Source organism: Limanda limanda, chromosome 1 (assembly GCF_963576545.1).
Source record: "Limanda limanda chromosome 1, fLimLim1.1, whole genome shotgun sequence".
NCBI lineage: Eukaryota > Metazoa > Chordata > Actinopteri > Pleuronectiformes > Pleuronectidae > Limanda > Limanda limanda.
In genome coordinates, this window is record NC_083636.1 from 22,476,894 (window position 1) to 22,502,854 (window position 25,961).

Here is a 25,961-nt window from a genome sequence, read left to right on the forward strand (position 1 = left end):
CTCACACTGGTCCCCACACTGGTCCTCACACTGGTCCTCACACTGGTCCCCACACGTGTCTCCACACGTGTGTATGTTCCCACACGATTGAGCTAACGTTGTTAGCTCGCTGTAGCTAAACCTCTATAATTTTTTTATAATACGATGGTGATAAATGCACTTTAACGATCTTTGAATCTTCTGTTCACAGTTGAAAGTGAATAAACATGTTTTTCTGGACGAGGTTTCACTTCCTCTGCACTCCAGCGTCCTGACAACACGATAAAGGAGCTGGAACCAAACGATCTGGTGTTCAGCCATGTTGGAGACGCTCCACTCGGAGAGGCCGAGTAATGAGGCCAAACAGGTCAGACACACACTGAATACACACAACAGAGACTAAACACCACTGAACACACCACACAACAGAGACTCACACAGACTGAACACAAGATGCTTTCAGACTGAGCTCCTCAGTTCTCTGGATCTTCTCCGGAGGATCACACTCAGTTCCTCCTCCTCCTGAGCTCCTGTATAAAGTCTAAATCCAGGAGCAGTGTGAAGAGGATCCTCCACTGATTCACTGAGGGGGGGGGGACTTCTAACACGGCACACAAACATGAAGAAACTAACAAAAATGTCTCTGGTGACAAAGTGCTGACACACACGAAGAAGACACAGCAGCATCACAATGATGCGTTGGTATGGGCGGGGCTAATGACGAGGACAGGAAGTACAACACCAGAGAAACACACTTATTTCCTGCACTGCTTCACTTTATTTCTTTATTTTTAACATACGTGTTGTTTTCCACACGGAGACGAGTTCAGCCTGCAGCCGTGTGAGTGTAGATGAGGTCACATGGTCGCGATGTCATCATTATCACAGTGACGGGCGGACACACACTTATTGTGTTTGTGTGAAAAATCACAACACAGATCTCATGAGGAGACGAGGCCTCACTCGGTCCGCGACTCAAAGACAGGAAATGAAAGTGAACATGTGATAGAACCTGACGGACACTTCATAGAGGACGTTAACGACTCGTCCAGCAGGGACACAGATTCACACTTACTAGGGGAAGGGGAGACATTTAACCTCTTCGTTAACGTCCTTATTCTGGAGTTCTATCTGACGATATCTGGAGACTATCGTCTTTGTACGCCCTTGTGGTTCGGAGCATATTGCAACACAGTGACTATAAACACCTCAGTGCAAGAGGCTCAGACCAGAGACTTCAAGAGTCTTCAAGAGACTTCGAGAGACTTAAAGAGACCGAAAGAGTCTTCATGAGACTTAAAGAGTCTTCAAAAGTCTTCAAGAGACTTAAAGAGACTTAAAGTCTTCAAGAGACTTCAATTGACTTTAAGATTCTTCAAGAGACTTCGAGAGACTTAAAGTCGTCAACTCACTTAAAGAGTCTTCAAGAGACTCAAGAGCCTTAAAGTCTTCAAGAGACTTAGAGACTTAATGTCTGCAAGAGTCTTCATGAGACTTAAAGTCTTCAAGAGACTTCAATTGACTTTAAGATTCTTCAAGAGACTTCGAGAGACGTAAAGTTTTCAAGAGACTTAAAGAGTCTTCAAGAGACTCAAGAGACTTAAAGTCTTCAAGAGTCTTCAAGAGTCTTCAAGAGTCTTCAAGAGACTCAAGAGACTTAAAGTCTTCAAGAGACTTAGAGACTTAATGTCTGCAAGAGTCTTCATGAGACTTAAAGTCTTCAAGAGACTTCATGAGACTTCAAGAGTCATATATCAGTAATAATATATAATAAATGAACTGTAACACAACAATGAGAAACATTAACTGATCAAGTTAATGATCAACAACACAACTGATCTTTACAGCTCCAATAAAAATATCAAATAAAAACTGATATGATGAAAACACAAGAAATTAAATAATGTTTCCTCCACATAAATCAATAAACCTAACTTCCTCACCAAGACACAAGAACGTGTGTCTGTGTCGTGTGATGCTGACTGTGTGTATATGTGTGTGCTGTGTGTATAAGTGTGTGTCGTGTGATGCTGACTGTGTGTATTGTGTATATGTGGTTATATACATGTGTGTATCGTGTATTAATGTGTGTACTGTGTTTATTGTGTGTTTTGTATATATGTGTGTATATATGTATGTGTATCGTGTTTATATGTGTGCACTTTGTGTGTCGTGTATAACTGTGTGTATTGTGTATCGTGTTGTGTCTCCGTCTCAGCAGCAGCACACTGACCCACTTCCCTGCGGACAGACCGGGCTGCTCGCTGCCTAGTGTCCGCTCGCAGCAGCGTCTCCTCGGGCAGCAGCAGCAGCGGTTGTCCGCTCGTGTGATGAGCATCGAACATGTGATCAGTGAGCAGTGAACAAAGCGTGAGGACCGGTGGCCCCCCGAGCCCGGCCCCGAGCCCCCTCACCTGGATGAAGCACAGCAGGGTCCCGGCGAGCAGCAGCGGGGACAGCATCTCTGTCTCCGGGTCTCAGGAGTCGATGCTCGGGCCTTTTCCTCCGGTTCATCAAACAATGGCGAAGATCTGCAGCAGCTCGACGCTCCGTGCGTGTGTCTGTCTGCGCGTGCGTGCGTGCGTGCGTGTGTGTGTGTGAGCGTGAGATTCACAGCATCTTCATCTTCATCAGAACCGACCGCAGCTCGAACCGGACCCGCAGTGATCGAGGAGGCGAGGCCGGGCTCCGGGGTCCATGCCGCGGCCTGAAGAGGAGCAGGAGGTCGGTGTGTGTCCGCGATGAAGAAGCTGCTGCTGCGCGAGACGCCCCGCCCTGATGAAGAGGAGGCTGCGGGACCCCTCCCCCTCCTCTTCATCACCCTCCACCTCCTCTTCATCATCCTCCCCCTCCTCTTCATCATCCTCCTCTTCATCACCCTCCCCCTCCTCTTCATCACCCCCCTCCTCTTCTTCATTATCCTCCTCTTCACCCTACCCCTCCTCTTCATCACCGTCCCCCTCCTCTTCATCACCCCCCTCCTCTTCTTCATCATCCTCCTCTTCATCCCCCCCTCCTCTTCTTCATCATCCTCCCCCTCATCCCTTCCCCTCTTCATCATCCTCACCCTCATCTCTCCTCCTCTCCGTCATCTTCATCCTCATCTCTCCTCCTCTTCATCATCCTCCCCCTCATCCCTCTTCCTACTTATCCTCCTCACCCTCTTCACCATCCTCAACCTCATCGTCTTCATCATCCTCAACCTCATCCTCTTCATCATCCTCCTTCTCTTCATCATCTTCACCCTCATCCCTCCTCATCTTCATGATCCTCAACCTCAACCCCCCTCATCTTCATCATCCTCATCCCTCCTCCTCTGCATCATCTTCAGCCTCATCGCTCCTCCTCTTCTTCATACTCCCCCTCATCCCTCCTCATCTTCATCATCGTCACCCTCCTCCTCTTCATCATCCTCATCCTCATCCCTCCTCCTCTTCATCATCTTCACTCTCATCCCTCCTCCTCTTCATCATCCTCACCCTCATCCCTCCTCTTCGTCATCCTCACCCTCACCCTCATCCCTTCTCCTCTTCATCATCTTCATCCTCATCCCTCCTCCCCTTCATCATCTTCACTATCATCCCTCCTCCTCTTCATCATCCTCACCCTCATCCCTCCTCTTCATCATCCTCACCCTCATCCCTCATCCTCTTCATCATCCTCCTCTTCATCCATAATCAGTTTGAAGTAAATACGGATTATTTTATTTCCATCTAAAATAATTTGATCAGTTTCTACAGCAATCACATAATCTATTCATTATACAGAGATGAACTTATTTACTTTATTTATTGTTGACGTCATCCTCTCTTTAAAATATACTTTTAATTGTGTAATTTTAAGATATACAAATTTTGTTAAGAATTATTTGATTCTTTTATTCTCTCAGTTCACTTCCGCCTTTATTTGACGTCACAGCTGTGTGTGTGTTGCCCTCTGCTGGTCAGAGAAGCAAACTGCAGCAGGACGCCCTGTGCCCTGGTGCATCATGGGAGTGTGACGTAGGAGGACGTCCGTCATCCAGACAGACGCTCAGCGATTGGTTGAATTTTACATCACAGAATTCCTGTTTCCACAAGGATGTTGGTTCTGAACCTTCATTTAAATATATAATCTATATAATGTATACATATATAATCTATATTATCTATGAACATGTATTCTCTGTATACATATATAATCTATATATTTGTATAATATATATAATATATCAACATTTAGAATCTGTAAACATATAAAATCATATTTAATCTATATAATATAAACATATTTAATGTATATATGAACCAGTACCTGCTCAGCTGATCGGCCCAGTCTCCCATCACCTCCACTGGCTCCCAGTAAAATACAGATACACTTATACATCAGGATTATTCGATATGATTCCACTCATCACCTACAAGACCCTCAACTTCCTACGGTTACAATCAGGTGTGTGTGTGTGTGTGTGTGAGAGAGAGAGAGAGAGAGAGAGAGAGAGAGAGAGAGAGTGTGTATTTGTGTTTATGTGTGTGAGAGTGTGTGTGTGAGTGTGAGTTCCACCTTAAATAGTGTGTGTGCACCATGTGACCATGTTCCTGGAAAGTTCCTAGAAATGCTTCTTTAGTGTTTTTGTTCCTCAGCTTGATTTTCTGTTTGTAGCAGCTCAGACAGACACATACACACACTGAAACACACACGGACACACGCATACACACACTGAGACAATCAATCACACACAGACAAACGGACACACACTGAGAGACTGAAAGACACACTGAGACACTGAGACACAAACTGAGACACACGCACACACTGAGGACACACACTGAAACACACACATACACACAGACTCACACATACACACACTGACACACACTGAGACACACACGGACTCAAACTGACACACACAGACACACACCGACACTGAAAGACACACTAAGACACAAACTGAGACACTGAAAGACACACAGGCACACACTGAGACACACGCACACTGACGGACACACACAGACGCTCGGACTCACTCGGGGATTTTCGGTAAACGGGAATAAATCGGCGCGCGGACTGACGCTCGACTGACAGGTTGGACAGTGTGTGGGACCCGGACCCGACAGTACAGGACCGGGGCCGGGACAGGACCGGGACCGGGACGGTGAATGTTTCTGTTTGTGGAGGACTCAGTGACGTTGCTGCGGTTTGGCTTAAAGCTAAAGGCTTTTAGCTAACGGCTAACAGCTAGCTAACAGGTAGGAGCTGTGTGCGTGTGTGTGTGTGTGTGTGTGTTTGTGTGTTACATCAGCAGGTCTATTACTCGGTAACGGACAGGTGAGGGGTTGACTGACAAAACTCCTGCTCCATGTGTCAGTGTGTGTGTCAGTGTGTGTGTCAGTGTGTGTACACACATATATTGATCAGTTTTCAATAAGTGACTCAATTGTTATCAGAACAGAAGAACTTGTTGATCACTCTGTGTCTTGACATTTTTTAAATGATGATGCAGTATCATGCAGTATCATTTTACACCTGCAGCTCTATAATCATGCAATATTTTACAATATTTAGGGCGGCTGTGGCTAAGGGTCGGCGGTTCGATCCCCAGTCTGACCCATCTACATGCCGAAGTGTCCCTGGGCAAGATGAATGAACCAAGATGACCCCTGAATGCCCCCCCCCCCTTAATAACAAAGTGCTGCGATAAGATGCACTGTGTGAATAAAAACTGTAAAGCGCTTTGAGTCATCAAGACTAGAAAAGCGCTATATAAATACAAAACCTTTTACCATTTACCTGCAGCTCTATAATGATGCAGTATTTTACACCTGCAGCTCTATAACGATGAAGTATTTTACACCTCTATAATGATGCAGTATTTTACACCTGCAGCTCTATAACGATGCAATATTTTACACCTGCAGCTCTATAATCATGCAGTATTTTACAGCTGCAGCACTATAATCATGCAGTATTTTACACATGCAGCTCAATAATGATGCAATCTTTTACACCTGCAGCTCTATAATGATGCAGTATTTTACACCTGCAGCTATAATGATGAAGTATTTTACACCTGCAGCTCTATAATCATGCAGTATTTTACACCTGCAGCTCTATAACGATGCAATATTTTACACCTGCAGCTCTATAATCATGCAGTATTTTACAGCTGCAGCACTATAATCATGCAGTATTTTACACATGCAGCTCAATAATGATGCAATCTTTTACACCTGCAGCTCTATAATGATGCAGTATTTTACACCTGCAGCTCTATAATGATGCAGTATTTTACACCTCTATAATGATGCAGTATTTTACACCTGCAGCTCTATAATGATGCAATATTTTACACCTGCAGCTCTATAATCATGCAGTATTTTACACCTGCAGCTCTATAATGATGCAGTATTTTACAGCTGCAGCTATATAATCATGCCGTGTTTTCACCTGCAGCTCTATAATGATGCAGTATTTTACAGCTGCAGCTCTATAATGATGCAGTATTTTAAACCTGTAGCTCTATAATGATGCAGTATTTTACACCTGCAGTTCTATAATCATGCAGTATTTCACACCTGCAGCTCTATAATCATGCAGTATTTTACACTTGCAGCTATATAATGATGCAGTATTTTACAGCTGCAGCTCTATAATCATGCAGTATTTTACAGCTGCAGTTCTATAATGATGCAGTATTTTACAGCTGCAGCTCTATAATCATGCAGTATTTTACAGCTGCAGTTCTATAATCATGCAGTATTTTACAGCTGCAGCTCTATAATCATGCAGTGTTTTACAGCTGCAGCTCTATAATCATGCAGTATTTTACACCTGTAGCTCTATAATCATGCAGTATTTTACACCTGCAGCTCTATAATCATGCAGTATTTTACACCTGCTGCTCTGTAAGGATGCAATATTTTACACCTGCAGCTCTATAATGATGCAATATTTTACACCTGCAGCTCTATAATGATGCAGTATTTTACAACTGCAGCTCTATACTGATGTTTCTACAGCTGCAGTGTTGAACCACTTGTGATGATTCTTATTTATCTCCAGGACCTGGATAGAAACCTGGTGCTCCATGTCCGAGCTGTGGGCCTGACGCCGGGCTGAAGGTTGATCTGTCCGATGACCTTCCAGTCGTCCGACTCCACAGAAACTATCGAGAGCAACAGACGAGTCGACAACAACCTCAGAGCTGTTGAATCAGACGAGAGCCGCATTGCCTCGGCCATGAAAGAGCTCAGGAACACAGGTGACAACCACGTGTTACTGATGGATTCAGTCTTTTTTATGTAAGAAGTTCAAATCAGAAACTTCTGGGAAACATCCTGAGGTCTTTGTATTTCTGAGATTCTCGTATAGAATCAATGATGTCATCAACTTGGATTATTTTCATCATTGATTATTTTAATTAAACCAATAACCAAGTAAGAAATGTAAACCTCATTTATATGGCTGCTCTGAAATAATAGTGCAGTTGAAGTTTTATTATTCTAAGAACAGAAGAGGTTGTGAATTAAAAATACTTTGATAAATGTTTGATGTGCAGTTAAAAAAATAATCACAGTCACAGTAAAGTTCTGTAACATAAACACGTCTCAGCCATAGATTACATTCGACAGTCATTAACACATCTGTGTAACGTGTTTAAACTGTAAATACACATCACAGTCAGAACAGGGAAGTGTTAGCGACGCTTCCTCAGACTAAACACAAACCCAGAGTTTACACAAGTCTCTGATTCAGAGGCTGGATAACTCCACCAGGTGTAACGATAGCAACTGTGATGACTTTTATAACCAGGTTTAAATGAATGTGAACAGAATCAGTGCAGCTCATTAAACTACACACGTTTGTTCCATGAGTCTCTAACGTGTGGTTGCTCTGTCTCAGGCTGGTACTGGGGAACTTTGACCGCTACCGAGGCCAAAGAGATCCTGCAGGATGCAGCTGAGGGAACCTTCCTGGTGCGGGACAGCTCTCAGAGGGACTACCTGTTCACCATCTCCGCCATGACATCGGCGGGTCCCACCAACCTGCGGATTGAGTACAAACATGGTAAATTCAAGCTTGACTCTGTGGTTCTGGTGAGGCCGAAGCTGAAACAGTTTGACAGCGTGGTCCACCTGGTTGAGCACTACGTCATGCTCTCCAAGACCAGCGCCAACACAGCAGCAGACCCTCAAATCTCAGCGGCAGCAGCGCCCAACGGCACGGTGCAGCTGCTGCTAACCAAACCTGTGTACACCGCTACGCCATCGCTGCAGCACCTGTGCCGCATCGCCATCAACAAGACGACGCGGCAAGTCCAAGATCTGCCGCTGCCCAACAGACTGAAGGACTATCTGACAGACTACGCCTACAACGTGTAAACACAGAGCGACTCCACCTCCGTGTGGAGCAGTACCACTGCAAGGCATCAGCTGTGTGCAACGCCACCTGACCTCGGATCAGTCCCATCATCCGTGCCCACAGACCGGTCAGAGCCTCAGGCAATAATTGGCGGTGAGTCGTCATGGAAGCAGGCGGAGTTTGTGTTTGATGCAGACGTTAACACAGAAACTGACCACGAGCCCCAGATACACACTCACAACCTGCACACACACTTCCCGATAAGAGTTTCAAATTAAAACTTGTCTAAAATGTTTTAGGGATTTTTTTCTGTTCAATAATCTATAACCCAAGACTGTGGCTACATCATCTGAGTGTAGTTCTATGAAATCGTATTTTTCATTTGTTCATACATCAAATGAATCTGAATGTTTTTGCAGCTTAATCAAACGTCATGTCGCTCTGGTCAAATGTTATCATGGTTGAATATCAGCCGACCTCCGGCCTTCTCCAGCTCCTCTGGGTTGGGGGAGTCAGTCCTCCGCTCTAGATCCTGGACGCTCGGGTCTTTAATCAGTCTCTCTCTCAGGTAAACACGACTTGTTGCATGTTTGTTCACAGGTTCGATGCTCGTGTTGATGATGTTCTTCTTCTGTTATTTTCTATAATCGTTGAATGGGCTCCGTCTCCTGCTCTGTGGCTAAATGAGTAAATGTATATTTACTGAAGGTAACAGGAAGTGCAGATGTTTGTACATATCACAGCTGTTTGATTTTTATAACCTATTTATTGATGGTGTGACACTGTGTGTTTGTACAGAAGCTGCACACACAGCGGGTTCGGGGCCTCTGTCAAACATGAGATGAATAAAGTTTCATATGGTGCTTCATCAAGTCTGTTTCCATCATTTTTTACCTACATCTTTATACTGTCTTATTTTTCTTTTTAGTTTTCAGTGGTCATATCGACAACATGCAAACATTGTAAAATTAAACAAATCTTTTCATACCATCAATTATATGAAAAAAAAAGTATATTTATTTACAAAGGTCATAATTTATATTGTGGAAAACAACATCTGCCAGAAAAGAGAAACAAATCCAGGTGAAAAGATTAGGAATTTAAATAAATATCATTGTTATTATTGATGACAATTCAAGTGATACATTCACCAGTAAAGGTTTTTCAGTCAAACTCTTGGATTAATGGGGATTAAGAAACTCTTCAAAATAAGAAGAGACAATTTACGTTTTAGGTTTACTGCTGAAAGTATGAAATAAAAATTAAAACCAAGATAATTCTAGAGTATTCTGTTTGTATGTAACAAAATATAGAAGAATATGTAATTGTTTGCTAACATGCTAACGTGCAGCAGGATAGAAAGTAGAGGGTGAAAGTGAGAAGAGTTTAAATCAATGTAATGTATCTTATCACTATCTTATTATTGATTTGAGCAGAATTATCAGTGGTTTGAACTTATTGATTTTCAGGTTTTGAACGTGTCAGCAGAAGATTCCGCTTCGACATGTTTCCAGTCGGACACATAACATGGCTGCAGCTGTGGCCCGGGTGGCTTTCACTGTGACATGATTAAATGTGGAGGTGACGCAGGGACTCGAACTGTGAAATGAACCCGGCTCACCGAGCCGTGCTCCGGAGGAACACCCGCTTCCTGTCCGCGGAGCTGCAGGTCAGCGATTCCATCGTTCCGCTTCTGTTCCAGGACGAGATCCTGACGGAAGCTCAGGTGGAACACATCGAGTCTCAGGCCACGAGAACCCGGAAGACGCTGCGGCTCCTGGAGCTGTTGCCCCGCAGGGGGCCCCGGGCCTTCCGGTGCTTCCTGCGGGCCCTGGACGACTTCAGCTGGGTCCGGGACCGGCTGCTGCTGGACCTCCACACCCCGGGACCCGGGGCGAGACCAGGACCAGGAGCTGGACCAGGGCCAGGAGCTGGACCAGAAGCTGGACCAGGAGCTGGACCAGGAGCTGGAGCTGGAGCCGGTTCCACAGGTGAGCCACGGGCGGGAGAAAACGCTTCTGGTATTAACATGAATATCATATTTGTACATTTATAAAAGAAGTACATTGATATTTATACATAATAGAGGAAACAGACACCAATAAAAATACCTATGTTCTGTTGCTCTGTGATCCGGATCTTCACCAAACACTTCGCCTGGAGTCTAGAACCAGTACATCGAGACAACATGAGTCCAGATCAGGTCCGACCTGGACCAGAGGGACACTGAGATGACAAGTTCTGTAAAATCATCTGGATCACATGAGACCAGGTCTGAGCCTGGATCGGTAACGTTGGTGTTTAAGTTGCGGCTGCAGTTCTCAGAAGAGGGACGTTCTAAAAAAAGAGAGATTTTCTTTGAACTCGTTGGATGAAGTCTTCAGAGGAAAGAAGCCGACTGCACCGGCACAATGAAACCGTTGATCTGAAAATATTCTACAACATCTGTCGAGACGGGAAATTCAGATTCATGCAAGAAACCTCAAATTAAAGCAGCAAAAATAGTGATTTCTCAAACGTCAGCATTTAAAACCATCATCTGGAAACTCAGTGGTTTGATTCGTAAGGATGAACCAGATTATTGATCATGTTGAGATTAAATCCAACTGTTGAAAATATCAGCTATCAGCTGGTGCAGCGGACTAGTGGAACAGCCGAGCAGTGGACCAGCAGCTACAGCAGCACAAAGAACACGTTTGTTCTCAAAAACCAGCAGCTTCTTTTATTTATAGAAGATATGAGTTCATGAGTCGACTGAAGAAGATTTTGTGTTCAAGCCCAGGAAGTGAAGAAGAAGAAGAAGAAGAAGAAGAAGAAGAAGAAGAAGAAGAAGGAGGGAGTGTGGTGGACATTATCCCACCATGTGACGCTGTGGATCACAGGTGGAGATGATTGACAACAAGAGTTGTGTGGTTGCGTTTTCTGTTGTCGAGCAGATTTTCCTGAACAAACACTTTGAGGTTACAATCGGTGACAAACGTCCGGTGTCACACAGAAACACACATCACTCAGCCACGCCCCCTGCAGACCGGCTGAAAGCACTGTTTTCCTCTTGTTTTTGTCGATGCTGTCGTCCAATGAATGAAGACGAAACAGAACAGCCCCCCCCGGTCACTGCCACATACTGAGAACTGATGTTACAGCACAGAGCCGTGACGTCCGTGTAAAGAAAGATTAGAATTCAATCCTAGGAACCTTCAACAGAACAAAGTGAACAAGGACGACCGGTCGTTTGTTACAATAAAAGCAGATTTGTTTGCTCCAGAGAAGATGTTCATTAAATAATTTGTGACAGAAAAATAATTATACAGGAACTGAACCTGTTAGAAGTGTCAGATTAAAACACAGATTCAGGTATTTTAATCCAGATTTAAATCAGGATTCAGATATTTAAATTCACATTTATTGATTTAATTCAGATTCAGTGATTGATGATATCTTCTACATGAAGACTTTAATCCCAGATTTCAGTTTTCCTCCAAAGCTCTTCACTCTTCCTCTAACCTCACATGTCTCTCTGCAGATGACCGGCAGCTTCCTGAGTCGGTTCTCCAGAGGGTTCCTTCGGATCGGGAGTTGTCCCGGCTGGCGTCTCGACTCGGAGCCGAGTGGGAGTTGGTGCTGATGGATCTGGGTTTGTCGGCGGAGGCTTTGTTTCGCTGTCGAGCCGATCATGGTCTCAGCGCTCACGGAGCAGCGCTCGCCGGCCTGGTTCAGTGGAGACGATCTGAGGGGAAGAGAGCCCGGGTCCAGAGGCTGCTGGAGTCTCTCCAGGCTGCTGATGTCCACCCGTCTGTCCTGCAGGACGCACTGATCTGATGCACGAGCTGACCACCACGTTAGAACCAACGCAACGATGGACACTCGGCGGGACAAGAGTGATCGAAACAATGAGGACGAGACGTCTGAGTTTGAGACAAACTGATGTTTTAAAAAAAATCTCCTGCAGCGTCATGGTAAAATGTGTGTAACATGTCCTGGTGAGTCCATGTGAGGAACCAGCAGGACAATGTGTGGATGCTTCCGTGAGAGCGAGTGGACGTGTCGATGAGGTTTCTAATACGTGACGGACGTGAAACTGGAAGAAGACAAATATCTCAGGATGAGATTCCAGATCTTTTGGTGTTGAGGGCTGACGCCGGTGTGGATGAGCTGTAAACAACAACACTGATCTTTCCACAGCAGAGTTTATACGTCATGTCCCGCCTCCTGCTGCTCTACAGGTTCCGCCCCTCACCTGGATGTTCCCACATGTTCCTGTTTGAACGAGTCGGACCCGACAACCTGCTGCTGTTGCTTCACAAACACTAACTACACAACACGTCCTGAGAAGATTTCCTGGAGTTCTTAGATTTTACATTAAAAAAATTGTGGACTGTTCATTTAAAACAACTTAAAAAATAAATTAACAAAAGAGTTTTTTTTACTTAAAATTATGTGACGTCATCAAACCAAATAAAAATCATATAAGTTCTACTTTATGTGTTTTCTTTTCTTTTCCAACAGATCTTACAAGTGTTCCTGGAACTCAAGTGTAATTATGTCAAGAACTTGAGTCTGAGAAACACAACACACACATACACACACACTACACACAAACACACACACACACACACTTCATTAATTCCTCAACAGTTCCTGCAGAGTTTCTATTGGCCTCTGAGATTTAAGGTGGACTGAAGAGATAGAGAACCTGAACTGTCACTGAGCTGTGAAACTGTTTCTGTCTGAAGCTACGATTTGACACTAAATTCAGATTGTAAATATTTATCATAGACACGTAATATAATAGATCTCTGAAAATGTTTTTTGTCAGAAATCCTCCATTTAAAGATAATCAGATAAAGTCAGGAAACAACAAATAAAAAGCCAAGTTGATTGAGAAGATTGTTTGTTAAAGAGATAAATGTTTTCTGACATAAACTGGAGATAAATGTGTGACACCTCTGTTGTGTTACAGTGTGTAAGTGTGTTAGTGTGTGTTACAGTGTGTCAGTGTGTGACTGTAACTGTGTGACGTGTGTGTCAGTGTGTTACAGTGTGTAAGTGGGTGACGTGTGTGTTACAGTGTGTTACGGTGTGTGACTGTGTTAGTGTGTGTTTCATTGTGTGTCAGTGTGTGTTGGTGTGTGTCGGTGTGTGACGTGTGTGTCAGCGAGTTACAGTGTGTTAGTTTGGACGGTGTGTGTAAGTGTTGGTCAGTGTGTGATGTGTGTGTCAGCATGTTACAGTGTGTTAGTTTGGACGGTGTGTGTTAGTTTTTATTAGTGTGCACTGTAACAAATTGTGATGTTAAATAACAGTAAACTGCTGGCAGCAGGGTTGCCTGCAGTTTACTGTTATTTAACAGTACACATACTGTAATCAATTTTACAGTATGTTACCATAATAACGAAATCAGCTGAATTACAGTCTATTGCTGTATTTTCTTGTCTTAACAGTAAACTGCTGGCAGCAGGGTGCCAGTATATTACCGTCCCGTAGATATTATTTACAATTTAATACTTTTATAATACTACGTACTAAAACAAGGTATAGTGCTGTTCTTTTTTAAATTTACTGTATACTATTGGTTGTGGGGTAGCCAGTACAGTATTCTTTTTAAATGCAATTTCACCATAATCTCAATTACAGCAAAATGTAAATTAATAAGAGCATTTTACTGGCATTATTGATCAGAATCAATTACTATGAATTAAACATTCCCTTGACTGTTACTTTGATTAGCTATTTTCAAGTGATTCTCTATACAAAGTATACACACTCAATCATTTAGTGAACTAAAATTAAGCAATCAAAACATTCCAAGGAAGAATCATTTAGTAACCAAACATTTATTTATGAAAAGGCAACATCAACTGAAATCGTTTTTTGATTACAAACAAATTAGGTGTCTGTTTCAGTTGTAAATTTCAGTGTGCAAAACAACATGGCAGTTATCCTTTTTTCATTAAATGTGATAACAGTTATGAACATTTTTATACACTTGTGGGGAATGATGCATGAGAAAGGAACAAAAATCCCACAAACAATATAGAAGCAAAGACATTTCTACTTTCATAGAAAGCCAACAAAATGAAAGACTTGAGTGTTCATTCTGGCAAATAAAGAGCGCCCCCTCAGACAAAGTGCTTACAACAACAATCATCTAACACCAAAATGGAAAGACACATATTCTCTTCAAACATTATCAAAATTTGAACAGTGGGAAACCAAGAGGTGTCATACAGTGTATGGAGTAACCTATTAATAAAAAATTCAAAAATCTCCCTGAGTAGAATACACTGTACACATTCAGCATTTCAATGTAAGCTGTATTAATTAGAACTTAAAGGAGTCTTAAAATAAATATAAAACAATAAATACAAAATTAAATTAAGAGCAGACCCTGTGCCCTCTAAGAATAGTACTGATCCAAGGTGTGCTCAGATTCTACTGACTGTTACAGGGTGACCTTAAAAGGCTAAACTGATCAAATCCAGCAATACCATTTCTTCCCTGGGACAAATGAACATGTTCCCTTTTTGTGTACATTATACCATATTTGCTGGCCAAGAGAAAAAGAACAACATTACATGAACAGAAAAAGACATTGGGAAATAACTGTGGCTGTACCTGGGTAGTGAGCTTTCACTGGCCAATGAAATTCCACTCGAAGTCAATGAGATTCTTCAGGAGAGTGGAGACATGAGTATTAACTGTGACTGACTTCTTTAGAACGACTCTCCTTGTCCTCTTGGAGATGATCTTGCCTCGACCGGCCTTTGTTCCTCTTTCTGGATTGATTCCAACAAATCGCCTGAAAAACATAGTAGTCTGAGATCAGAGGTTGGATAGACATTAATTCTGCTATATATGAACTGTTCATGAATATGAAATATGTCTTACCTTTGAATGAATTCAAGTGTACAGGCAGCTTCCTCTTGGTAGTGTAGGTTGAAGATATAGTACACTGAAAACAGAGCAGCAAGCCCTGTCACAAATGCTTGTTGGATGTCCTCACAAATGACATGTCCCTCCAGGCTGATCATCCATCGTCCAACTGCCGCCTGCTCTGTTCCACCTGAAACGTGGAATCACGAAGAAAAAAGCATCTTTACTTGTATGAAATCTCTGTTTGAAAGAACATTCATGCATAATTGAAATACAGACAACTTGAAAAACTCATCTGTACAATATACATTTGATAATCCACTGAATAAATACCGAGCAGTATTAGACGAGGAGTCTGGGGTAGGGTAAGGGCTGCTCTGGTCTGATGAGGACTATGTAGCTACTGGTGATGATCCACTGGACTGTGGGGAGCAGCTTTCAAGTGGTGATGGGCTGGACAGTGTTGTGGGGTTTGGAATAATTTGAAGATCCAGAGTGACCATCTCTGTCTCCGGCAACAAGAAAAATAATGCATTAGTGAATGACTGTCAAATATGGTAACCAGACAAAGTGGCTTGTAGAATTAAAGAAAAACTTTTGCACATAGCCAGAATGTCCCAGCATTAGCTGGGACCTAGCATATATTTCAAGCCTTGTACATCACATTAAGACAAATTTGACTTACCTGATTTAAATGCCTTCAACAGCTTCCGAAGCTGAATAACAGGCAAGAGGTCAGTCAGGTCTTCCTGCTGTACATAGTCCAGGTCTTCTTTTGATTCTAAACCTGAACTTTCAAGCCTAGCAATTAGCTGCGATTTAGTCTCTTCAGAGAGATTTGGCAATGCCTTGAGGATGATGCCCAGGATGTCTTCCTCTAAAGTAGACATTGACCTACACTGTGATAAAAGAATGGTGGAGAACTATTAATGCAACGCCATCAACAGTGTATTCAGGCAAGGGATAGTAGTCCAGCAGATTTTCTTGCTTAACACAGCAGTAGCTTTTCTGACTTTGTGTAAGGCAATGAGCACCTAAATCAGGAAGACGCACAGCCAGATATTTCTCAGCAATAAAATGTAAACTTGGCAAATTCTCACAAGTGGCATTGCAAAAATCAACATGACATGTTAACGATGTTGCACCAGGCAATCTTGGTCGAATTTGGTCTATTTTATGATGTCTGTACACATGGGATTTAAATGCTGCAAATGTATGAAATGTTAATTTGCAGTTGGGCAGGGCACACTTTAAAGTTGAGTTTGGAATATTTCTACGAATTCTCATGTGCCTAATATATGCCAACAAAGTGGCACATTGACGAGCACAGACCTGGCATAGCATTTTGAAAGTCAATAACTGCAAAAAAAAAATTGATTACTTGCTTTTACAAGGTAAAAACACGTATTTAAAATGTTCTTTTATTTACTGCATTTATACTGATTTTAAACAAACCAGTGTATCAGGCAGAATACTACAGTTTTAGCATGAACTTTAAAATATCTGCTGTATTCTGGCTATGTAAGAAACTCTCTGACGATAGACAGTTTTTAAAAATAAAAGTGTGACTGAAATATCAAGTTTAGACTCAAAAGGTCTCCTCTGAGATTGTACATATTACATGCCGACATTCACTATGAACATGAAACGAAAAAGCACAGCAGTATGAATAGTCTTATTGTGTAGCTAACCAACACTGTCTATATGCTAGCATAAGTAGATCAAATTAGAAGGTAAATTCTATTACACCTAAAGTTAATGCTACTAGTGCTGACAATAAAAATGTTAACACACAACAAGCTGAAATATTGCTAGCAAGCCTATTGTGTTACTGATGTACTCACCACACCATGGCAGGTTCAGAGGACCACATGTGAGTGCTGCAAGCTAGCTTAGTTGCATTGCTAACCAGTCAGAGTTAGTTTAAAGACAGCAAAAGTAAGCAAACAATACCAATCAAATAAAGTGTTTATGAATTTACCGTGTGATTTGCGCAGAAAATGCTGGATTTAAATGGATGATCTTCAAACACCATGCAGGTCCACAGATTGCTTCTTGTAGTTGCATTCACATGTATCTCCAATAGAAAAACAGTAGAGCTCTGTAATAATGGGATCTCTCCAGGGTTGATTCAAGCATCACCCCCAGAATGCAATGGGGTTTACGGTAGACTGCAGTATTTTTAGACAACAAGTAAACCACCAATACATATTTCCCAGAATGCACTGTTTTCTACAGAACATTACCGTTTTAATGGAAAACTGTTTGTTACTGTGAGAATTTGGCCGTTTTTTTACAGCAATTTGTTACAGTGTGTGACTGTGTGTGTTGGTGTGTGACGTGTGTGTCAGTGTGTTACAGTGAGCATGCCATCCTCATGTTGGTCTTCACAGTTTCTCAGAAAGATGAGAATGACTGAGTTTTATCCTCATTCTTCTTCCAGGAAATTGGAAATATTAAGAGGCAGCTGCTGACGGAGACATTTCATTGTTTAACTGCTGGAATCAGACACACACGTGTAAAACAGTCACACACACACACACACACACACACACACACACACACACACACACACACACACACACACACACGCACACACACACATTCTGTATGTATACATAAAATCCTGACCCTCAGCAGTTCCTTCTAACTGTATGACTCCTCGTTGTCGAACCTGACATGGTAACCATGACAACAATGACCAGCAGACACAGTCTGTATCTGTCATACATGTACCTGTCATGTGTTTATTGATCCTTGTTTTAAAACTGTTAGTTCATGTTGTTTACACTGTCTGAGGGTATACTTCATTCAATACATTATGTATTATTATGTGACCATTCTTTAGTGTTATTTGTCTGATGTATTTTTTATTCTATATATACAATAATAGTACAATATAATACATTATACTTTTTTTTTTTATATGTAATACTTTGTAATACAACTTATGAACCACCCCCTTGGGCCGACAGGGGGCAGCGGTCAGCGTCGCAGCGCTACATGGAGATAACAGGAGAAGAAGAGTGTGTGGCGGTAGTTTGACTCTGAGCTAATGCTAATGATAGCTGCTAACAACACTAAGCTGACTCGGTGAGTTTATTTCCTGTTTAACTCTAAAACGTGACGTCGTTCGTTCTGAACCGTTGAGTTCAGTTGAATGTTGAACTGGTTCAGTTGAATGTTGAACTGGTTCAGTTGAATGTTGAACTGGTTCGAGGAGAAAACGTTGGAACCAGACTCGCGTTGAGAATCGGTGGTTTGTAGTTTCTCGTCCGTTTCACGTCACTTTGAGACAAGCAGGAGAAACGTGACGTAGTGAGATGAGTCCGTCATGAGTCTGAGCTGCGATCGGCTCAGACTCATGACGTCATCAAGTCAAGTCGCTTAACAGAGGAACTCAAACTTTTCTCTTCATCAAGCTCACTTTCAGTCTCTTTATCAAACTTCAGTTCGAGATCAGATTCAACCTGCTCACGTTAATGGTCAAAGTTTTAAATGTTCTGGAAACTGTCAGAATCTAACATTTATTCCATCATATTAAAGTTACTAAATACTTTTACTCAAGTACTTTAAGTGCATCATGAAGTACTCCAGAGGGAAACACTGTTTACTTGGTTCATTAATGATTCATTTGCCAGAAAGTTTTATTTTACTACTTTGAGTGACAAACCTGTACAAGAGTGAATAATAGGAAATCATACGTCTCTACACGTGTCATTTAATTCAGTCCAGTTCATTCACTCCTTGTGTGTAAATAGTCAAATACAAAGGAACCAGATATCAAGGATCGTTCTTTTTTTGGCTCTGGAAGCAGTTTCCCCCCCACCTGGTGCCTGGTGTGAGACAGGAGGACGTGAGACGGGAGGACGAGAGACGGGAGGACGAGAGACGGGAGGACGAGAGACGGGAGGACGAGAGACGGGAGGACGTGAGACGGGAGGACGTGAGACGGGAGGACGTGATGGAGTCTACCGAGAGCCGGTTCGCTCACCTGCTGCAGCCCATCAGAGAACTCACCAAGAACTGGGACGTGGACGTGGCGTCGGAGCTCAACGACTATTTAGAGGAGGTAAGACAGTAAAAAGACTTTGTTGTTGTGTCTCTGTGTTTTGTCTTATAGTAAAACAACATTGCAGTTGGTTGGTGGAGAACATTTCACCAGATTTCTCTTTTCTCTGTGTAGTTGGATGAAATGTGCATCACGTTCGACGGAGGAAAATTCCGCCTGAACTTTGCCGAAGCTGCGCTGCTGATCCAAGGCTCGGCCTGCATCTACAGCAAGAAGGTAGGACCGCAGGACGGCGTCCTGTCAGGGGGACGGGTCTGAGCCGTCTGACTGGAGCTGTGTTCTGCTTTCAGGTGGAGCTGCTGCACAGCCTCGTTTATCAAACTCTGGAGTACATCAACGACAGGAACAAGAAGTAAGAGTCTGATCCATCAAATATACAATGTTCCCTGATTAATGATTTTCTTAACGAAGCTTTTCTGACGCACGTCGACCACAGACGTAGCAAGCAGTCGGCCGAGTCCCAGGAGGAAGACACAGCAGCGAGTCGTCGTGACGATGATGAAGACGAGAATGTGGTAAGAAACACGAGTTTAACAGTTTTAATCAAGTTTCAGTAAACCATCCATGTCTGAAGCATCCCATTCACAGCTCTGCTGCAGTGGCTATCACAAGGCATTGTGGGTAATGTGGGAAGTTGCTGTCAGCATCAGAAACAGCTGTTGATTTTTCTGTTTTAGTTCACGTCTCTGGAAATCAAAGCCACAGAAACCACACAGAAAACCAGCGTCAACAAGGTCGGTTTATCCTCTTGTGACTCTGCACACTCACAGTTTCTCTGTAGATTAACATGAGTCAGCTGAACCTGATTCAGTTCACCTGTAGATTAACATGAGTCAGCTGAACCTGGATCAGTTCACCTGTAGATTACCATGAGTCAGCTGAACCTGGATCAGTTCACCTGTAGACTAACATGAGTCAGCTGAACCTGATTCAGTTCACCTGTAGATTAACATGACTCAGCTGAACCTGGATCAGTTCACCTGTAGACTAACATGACTCAGCTGAACCTGGATCAGTTCACCTGGACTCAGTCGGATGTGTTTCTGTCTCAGACGGTGAACGTGATTCCTCTTCCTCCGGCATCTCTGATTCCTCCTGAAACTCACGAGAAGAACAAACTTCCTCTCATCAGGTCAGAGTCTAGACAACTTTCAAAATACACATATCTACACAAACCGTTATCATTTAAAAAGGAAAGACTCTACAGACAAAACTGACAATCATGCTCTGTGTGTCTGTGTGTAGTCTGAAAGGCGAGGTGCTGTGCAGTCAGAAGGATTTCAGGATGAACTTGTACATCCCAGGAAACAGGGACATGATCCTCCTCAGATCCAGGTCTGACGAGGATTCACTTCCTGTCAAATCTCTGCATGTTCCTCATGATGCAGATGATCAGCAGCTGGAGCAGGAGAAGCAGGAAGGTAAATCCAATCAGCACCAATCACAAGATCTGATTCTGATCATCTGTTGATCTGAATGTGGATCACATCTGATTCTGACATCACAACTCAAAAGATGTTCCACAGTCCAATTCATTTAATTCAATTATTTAATATTTTGATTATTGATCTGATCTCAGTCAATCTTCACTCTTCTCCAGTCAGAAATACAAAAATATAACCTTTCATTACTTCTGTATCAATTGAATTTTAAGCATAATTCTACTTGGTCGTTGATGTAGTTTTTAAATTAACTTTATCCAGGAGCTTTGGATGCAGCTGGTGCTGGAGGTGATGGAGGTGAAGGAGATGCTGGAGATGCTGGAGGTGATGGAGGTGCTGGAGGTGATGCTGCAGAGAACTTCTTCCCTTTAGACGACAACAACATGGAGCTGGACCAGGAACCAGAGGAGCACGTTGACAGACACCAGGTCTCCGGGTTGAACTGGTTCTGAATCCAGAAGCTGTTCTCTGATCCGCTCTTATCACCTGAAGCTCTGGAATCTCCTCTTCTTTATGAGTTTGTTTTTCCACTGTGTGTCTAAACTTTATTGTTTTTCTTTGAATGTGCGTCAGGCTCCGAGCGACGGGCGGATGATTCGAGAGCGACGCCAGGTGGAGGCCGAGCAGCAGCGGAGGGAGGAGGCGCCCCCTGCTGTACGTTCACTCATCTGAGAACCTGCCAATTACAACTTCAACCTCATGATCACAAGAGAATCTCCTCAAATCTTTCTGTTTCTCACTTTCAGGTGAACAAGTGGACGTTGCGTGATCCGTATTCTGTTCTCGGTGAAGAGAAGCCGTTTAAACCAGGTGAACATGAACATTAAGAGGAAGACAGAATTGTTGTTGTTGTCGTTCTTCTTGTCGCTGACAGAGTTTGGGATTTTTTCTTCAGGAAAATGTTACAAGGTTCCCAACGGCCTCGACGACGGAGGGAAGAGGAAACGAAGACGAGCGTCTCCACTTCAGGACTTTAGGAGCTGGTTCAGAGGAACCTGTGAGGACCGACTTTACCTTTCAGTTTAATATCTCAGTTTAATATCTCAGTTTAACTGCTGTGGTCTCTTCATGTTGTTTTGTCACAGTTGATCCTCCGGAGCACAAACTAAAAAACGGACCCAAGTTTACAGGTTTGTTTTATCTGGTTATACTTTAGACGTTTAGTTAAACAGTGAAAATGCAATCACATGTCATCTGTGTGTAAACTGTATGTTGTGTTGATTCCCACAGACCTGAACTACATATACGTGACCACGGTCAAAGACAAGGTGAAGACTCAGAGAAGAATCTACAGACAAACTGTGAGTTTTTACTGCTTCACTCATTATTTAGTACTAGTATTTAGGAAGGATAAGCGTGGTCAATGCTGTGATGTCATCAGGGTGTGGTGGTTTCGGATGAGGATGTGCGGAAGACGTTCCTGCAGCTGGAGGAGGCGGGGCCAGATCGGCAGGAGGAGGAGCCTGTGCACGGCTTCAGACACCCGGACCTTCTGAGTAAAACTTCGGCAGTTAAACATGTTTTGTAGAATCAACGATTACACACACTCACAAAACACGTGGTCGATGTGACACTGATTCAATGAATATTAAAAAGGTGGAGACGATGACAACTCGGACAACGACCACGAAGCGTTTCCTGACGACGTCCCCGCCGAGTTTGAGGGCGGAGCCGACGTCCCAGCAGCAGGTGAAACATTGAAGACCAGAACAACAGTGACGGTGTTTTATTTCATCTCAACTTCCTGTTTCTAAAGACGTCATGTGACCTGTGTCTCTTCTCTGCAGACGCTCGCAGGGACGAGTTGAGTTACGAGGACCTGGTGAAGCTTCGTGTGGCAAGTGACAGCAAAATATCCTCAAAGTTAACTCTCCAACTAAATATTAATATTGCACGTATGAAAAGTTGACAAATCTTCTGAATCTTATTCTTCAGGAGCAGCTGGTGGTGAACTGTCGAGGTTACACTCAGGAGACGGCTCTGTCCCGACGAGTCAAAGACTGGGAGGACAAGATCCGACCTGAACTGGACTTGCAGGTAAAACACTGTCCACCACCCTCACGTCTCTGTCCTCTACCCTCACGTCTCTGACCTTGACTCTGTCCTCCACCCTCACATCTCTGTCCTCCACCCTCACGTCCTGTTTGTGGTGTTTCTTTGCTTCAGGGCGATCGTCCGGTGTTTGACATCCGGGACTACGGAGACCGGATCGTCGGGGCACTGGACGCCGTCGGTCACCGCAGGTTGTTCTCGTCTCTCGTCCACGGGCTGGACAACTTTGAAGCTTGTAAATATCTGCTGGCTTCGCTGCAGCTGGTAAATACAACGCTCGCTGATCTGAAACATCCATGACATTCACACACACATGTACACAAAGAGATGAATGTGACTCTGTGTCTCTTTCAGGCGAACGACTACACGGTGGACATCGACAGCTCTAAAGGTTTGGACTCGAGTTTGGACTCGATGGGTTTGACTCTGCTCAGCACTGACCGAGCGACGGACAGATTCCAGTCTGACGGCTTCGGTCTGAAATCATCCGAGTGAGTTCACACTCGTCATCGTAACAACGATGTTTTAATCACAACAAACCGTCGGAGACACGAATACGGACTAAAACCTTCACCCTAGTTTCTTCTGATTTTAATCCGAACTCTGAAAAATCTGTTAACATGATTCACATGAAGAAAACGACATGAATCATGTGTCTGGCTCTGAAATAAAATCTGCATATAAAAGTTGTTTGTTTTACTGATGGAGATTTTAATTTAACCTGAGCTCTGTCACGTTCAGTAGGTTTGAACTTTCTGCTTCAGAAAAAGACTTCAAATGTTTATTTACCTAAACTGTCGACTTAAATCGAGACAAGAAACATTACGACCATCACGTTAAATTTTATTTTCATTTATTCATTCATCTGGATGTTTTTCTTATGTTTCTAGAACAGAAAACTTTTAAAATCTCTGAATGAACTGTACTCAGTATTTCTTATTATTTTCGTATTCATCATTAGCTCAATAAAACGTTATTTTCACAAACTCAGATCAATCAGCAGCAGATCTTTTCTGTGGACGGACTCACGGTCTCAACTCAATGAGACGACTTGAGTTCATCCTCATGTCTGAAAAACACGTCTCCTGCTCAAACTCCTCCAGACTCACGGAGGAGGCTCAGAGTTTTGATCGTCCGGTCGAACAAACCGAAGAACTTCAGATTTGGAATCTTTTATTGTCATTTGATGAAACCGACTCGGTCTCTGACAGGAAGTGTTGTCTCAGCGAACTTCTCCGAGGTTGACCTGGTTTCTGACGTGGTTCTTGACGCTCTCGCCAATCTGCTCCTCATTCTTGGTTCTGTTGTAATAATCCAGAAAGAGCCCGTCAGGACTGATCAAGTAGATCAGGATTGTGTGATCCACGATGTAGTCTCCGTCCTCGTCTTTGGGTCCGGGGCTGGCGTACACTCTGTAGTCCTGCCCCGCGTGTTTCACCTCCTCTGATGTTCCGGTCAGTCCGATCAGACGGGGGTGGAAGTCTTTGACGTACCGGGCCAGCGCCTCCACATCGTCCCTGTCCGGGTCCACAGTGATGAAGAGCGGCTGGACGGGCGGCAGCGAGGTGTCCCGGTCCAGAGCCGACACCACGGCGCACATCTTCTCCAGCTCTTCGGGGCAGATGTCGGGACAGTGCGTGAAGCCGAAGTACAGCAGCACCCAGCAGCCCAGGAAGTCTTGCTTGGTCCTGCGCTGCCCCCTATGGTCCAGGAGACTGAAGTTCCCCTGGCCCACAGCCACCTGCTGAAGCTGCTCAATGCGCTGTCGTCGGAACCTCTGCTGCTTCTCCTCGTACACGTACCAGCAGGCGGCCAGCACGCCGCCGCCAAACAGCAGAGTCACCAACACACGAGTCCGGAGCTTCAGCTTCACTGCAGAAACTGACGAGTCGCCCCCCGCAGACAGGAGTCGCTGTGGAGGAATGTGAGGAAGACGTCCACGTGGTCGGACGAGGACACTCGCTGAAGTTCGAGATGGCGAGGACACAAGTGTCTGCTGGACCCAAGGAAGACGCAGTCCACACACAATGCACCGCAACACCGACATCTTTAAAACAAGTTCCTGCTCAAACAAGACAAGAGAAGTAATCAGATACTTTATTGAATTAGAAGTACAACAAGTATTATTACCAAAGTGAAAGTATGAGAAGATGGAGAGAATCAGAGTAAAAGTAAATGATGCAGTGACAAGAAAAGTGAACTACTGATTATAGACTTATCAGTATAATAACTTTATATGTATAATCTATAACTGAACTGAATTTAATGAATATGTTTTTCTTCTAATCAATGAGTTTTTTAAATGTCATGTGAACAGCTTTAATCTGGATTTGTTTCTTTTCATCACAAAATATTCAGTTCATCTAAAACAAAAGTGCAGATTAATCGATGATGAAAGTTTGTTTGCATATTTGATGGATTGTCTCTAACTTTGACCTTGACTCAGAAGATGACGAGAAACTGAGTAAATAATCAGTTTCTCTATTATTCTTGACTGATTATCAGTGGATTCAATGTCTAAGATTTACCGACTCAAACATGAAATATATTAAATATAGTTGTCAAACTGAAAAACCTCTATTGTTTCAAAATAAACTTCAAATGAAATAAATGTTGATTTATGATGATTTTATATTTTACATAAAGTAAGTACAAAACCTGAATGTTTGTGACGTGGCTTCCTGCCTCAGCTGCTCACCTGCCAATCACCGGGTTCTTCATAGGATTCACACCGACGACCCGGGACATGGACCAGATTCAGGTGGACCCCGGTCCGGTTAGACCCGGAAGGACCCCGGTGAGACCCCGGTAAGACACAAACACCTCCGCGGTAGTTCAGCGTGACGCGGATCCTCCGGTACCGTACGAACCGGGAGAAGGTCCCGGTCACCTCGAGTCCAAACCTCCGCTGACAACATGTAAGCGATCAACTTCCGGGTAATTAACACGTGACCTGCATCCTAAGGAAACTGATTTCCGTTCGTCTCAGCTGATTCGACAAAAACCCTGCTTTTATTCTGAAAGACCGGAAAGGCTTCTCTAAAGATTATTTTCACCGGTAGTAAAATCAAATATTATTAAGTAGTAAAATACGACAGGTGAATTCACGTAAACAAACTTTAAGAGTTTGTTTTATTTTATCAGCAGATTCGTTCACAGCTGTAACTCACAGATCCGCCACCAAGTGTCGCCACTGGGCTGAG

The 25,961-nt window shown here is 43.3% G+C and overlaps 4 protein-coding genes across 5 annotated transcripts; 3 read left to right on the forward strand and 1 right to left on the reverse strand.

Annotated features, from left to right (window-relative positions):
- The first annotated feature begins 4,591 nt into the window (after window positions 1–4,591).
- Window positions 4,592–9,191, forward strand: socs2 (suppressor of cytokine signaling 2). Its single transcript, XM_061074755.1, has 3 exons — window positions 4,592–5,207; window positions 7,021–7,219; window positions 7,861–9,191. The coding sequence occupies exons 2-3, from the start codon at window positions 7,093–7,095 to the stop codon at window positions 8,337–8,339; spliced, it is 606 nt and encodes a 201-aa protein (XP_060930738.1). The 5' UTR covers window positions 4,592–5,207; window positions 7,021–7,092; the 3' UTR covers window positions 8,340–9,191.
- A 653-nt stretch (window positions 9,192–9,844) lies between these two features.
- cradd (CASP2 and RIPK1 domain containing adaptor with death domain) lies at window positions 9,845–12,795 on the forward strand. Of its 2 annotated transcripts, none has more exons than XM_061074873.1 (2): window positions 9,845–10,340; window positions 11,843–12,795. In XM_061074873.1, the coding sequence occupies exons 1-2, from the start codon at window positions 9,926–9,928 to the stop codon at window positions 12,136–12,138; spliced, it is 711 nt and encodes a 236-aa protein (XP_060930856.1). In that variant the 5' UTR covers window positions 9,845–9,925; the 3' UTR covers window positions 12,139–12,795. The 2 variants fall into 2 exon arrangements, with proteins under 2 accessions (XP_060930856.1, XP_060930864.1); XM_061074881.1 differs by having other exon boundaries at window positions 9,845–10,310.
- A 6,315-nt stretch (window positions 12,796–19,110) lies between these two features.
- Window positions 19,111–23,750, forward strand: ncaph2 (non-SMC condensin II complex, subunit H2). The gene is made up of 19 exons (XM_061074847.1): window positions 19,111–19,264; window positions 19,379–19,480; window positions 19,555–19,616; window positions 19,701–19,779; window positions 19,942–19,998; window positions 20,317–20,396; window positions 20,510–20,685; window positions 20,968–21,134; window positions 21,280–21,360; window positions 21,453–21,516; window positions 21,602–21,703; window positions 21,792–21,836; window positions 21,937–22,007; window positions 22,088–22,202; window positions 22,303–22,395; window positions 22,494–22,543; window positions 22,642–22,743; window positions 22,873–23,022; window positions 23,113–23,750. The coding sequence occupies exons 1-19, from the start codon at window positions 19,157–19,159 to the stop codon at window positions 23,251–23,253; spliced, it is 1,845 nt and encodes a 614-aa protein (XP_060930830.1). The 5' UTR covers window positions 19,111–19,156; the 3' UTR covers window positions 23,254–23,750.
- LOC133005237 (protein SCO2 homolog, mitochondrial) lies at window positions 23,590–25,675 on the reverse strand. Its single transcript, XM_061074861.1, has 2 exons — window positions 25,457–25,675; window positions 23,590–24,820 (listed from the first exon to the last, which is right to left on the reverse strand). The coding sequence occupies exon 2, from the start codon at window positions 24,803–24,805 to the stop codon at window positions 23,981–23,983; it is 825 nt and encodes a 274-aa protein (XP_060930844.1). The 5' UTR covers window positions 24,806–24,820; window positions 25,457–25,675; the 3' UTR covers window positions 23,590–23,980.
- Window positions 25,676–25,961: the final 286 nt, after the last annotated feature.

Excerpts from the sequence above, each read along its gene's own strand:
- socs2 (XM_061074755.1), top strand. The coding sequence starts at position 7,093 with ATGACCTTCCAGTCGTCCGACTCCACAGAAACTATCGAGAGCAACAGA. Across the intron at positions 7,220-7,860 it reads GAAAGAGCTCAGGAACACAG|GCTGGTACTGGGGAACTTTG; the intron begins GTGACAACCACG and ends GCTCTGTCTCAG.
- cradd (XM_061074873.1), top strand. The coding sequence starts at position 9,926 with ATGAACCCGGCTCACCGAGCCGTGCTCCGGAGGAACACCCGCTTCCTG. Across the intron at positions 10,341-11,842 it reads GGCGGGAGAAAACGCTTCTG|ATGACCGGCAGCTTCCTGAG; the intron begins GTATTAACATGA and ends GTCTCTCTGCAG.
- ncaph2 (XM_061074847.1), top strand. The coding sequence starts at position 19,157 with ATGGAGTCTACCGAGAGCCGGTTCGCTCACCTGCTGCAGCCCATCAGA. Across the intron at positions 20,397-20,509 it reads AACAAACTTCCTCTCATCAG|TCTGAAAGGCGAGGTGCTGT; the intron begins GTCAGAGTCTAG and ends GTCTGTGTGTAG. Across the intron at positions 22,203-22,302 it reads CAGACACCCGGACCTTCTGA|GTGGAGACGATGACAACTCG; the intron begins GTAAAACTTCGG and ends AATATTAAAAAG.
- LOC133005237 (XM_061074861.1), bottom strand. The coding sequence starts at position 24,805 with ATGTCGGTGTTGCGGTGCATTGTGTGTGGACTGCGTCTTCCTTGGGTC.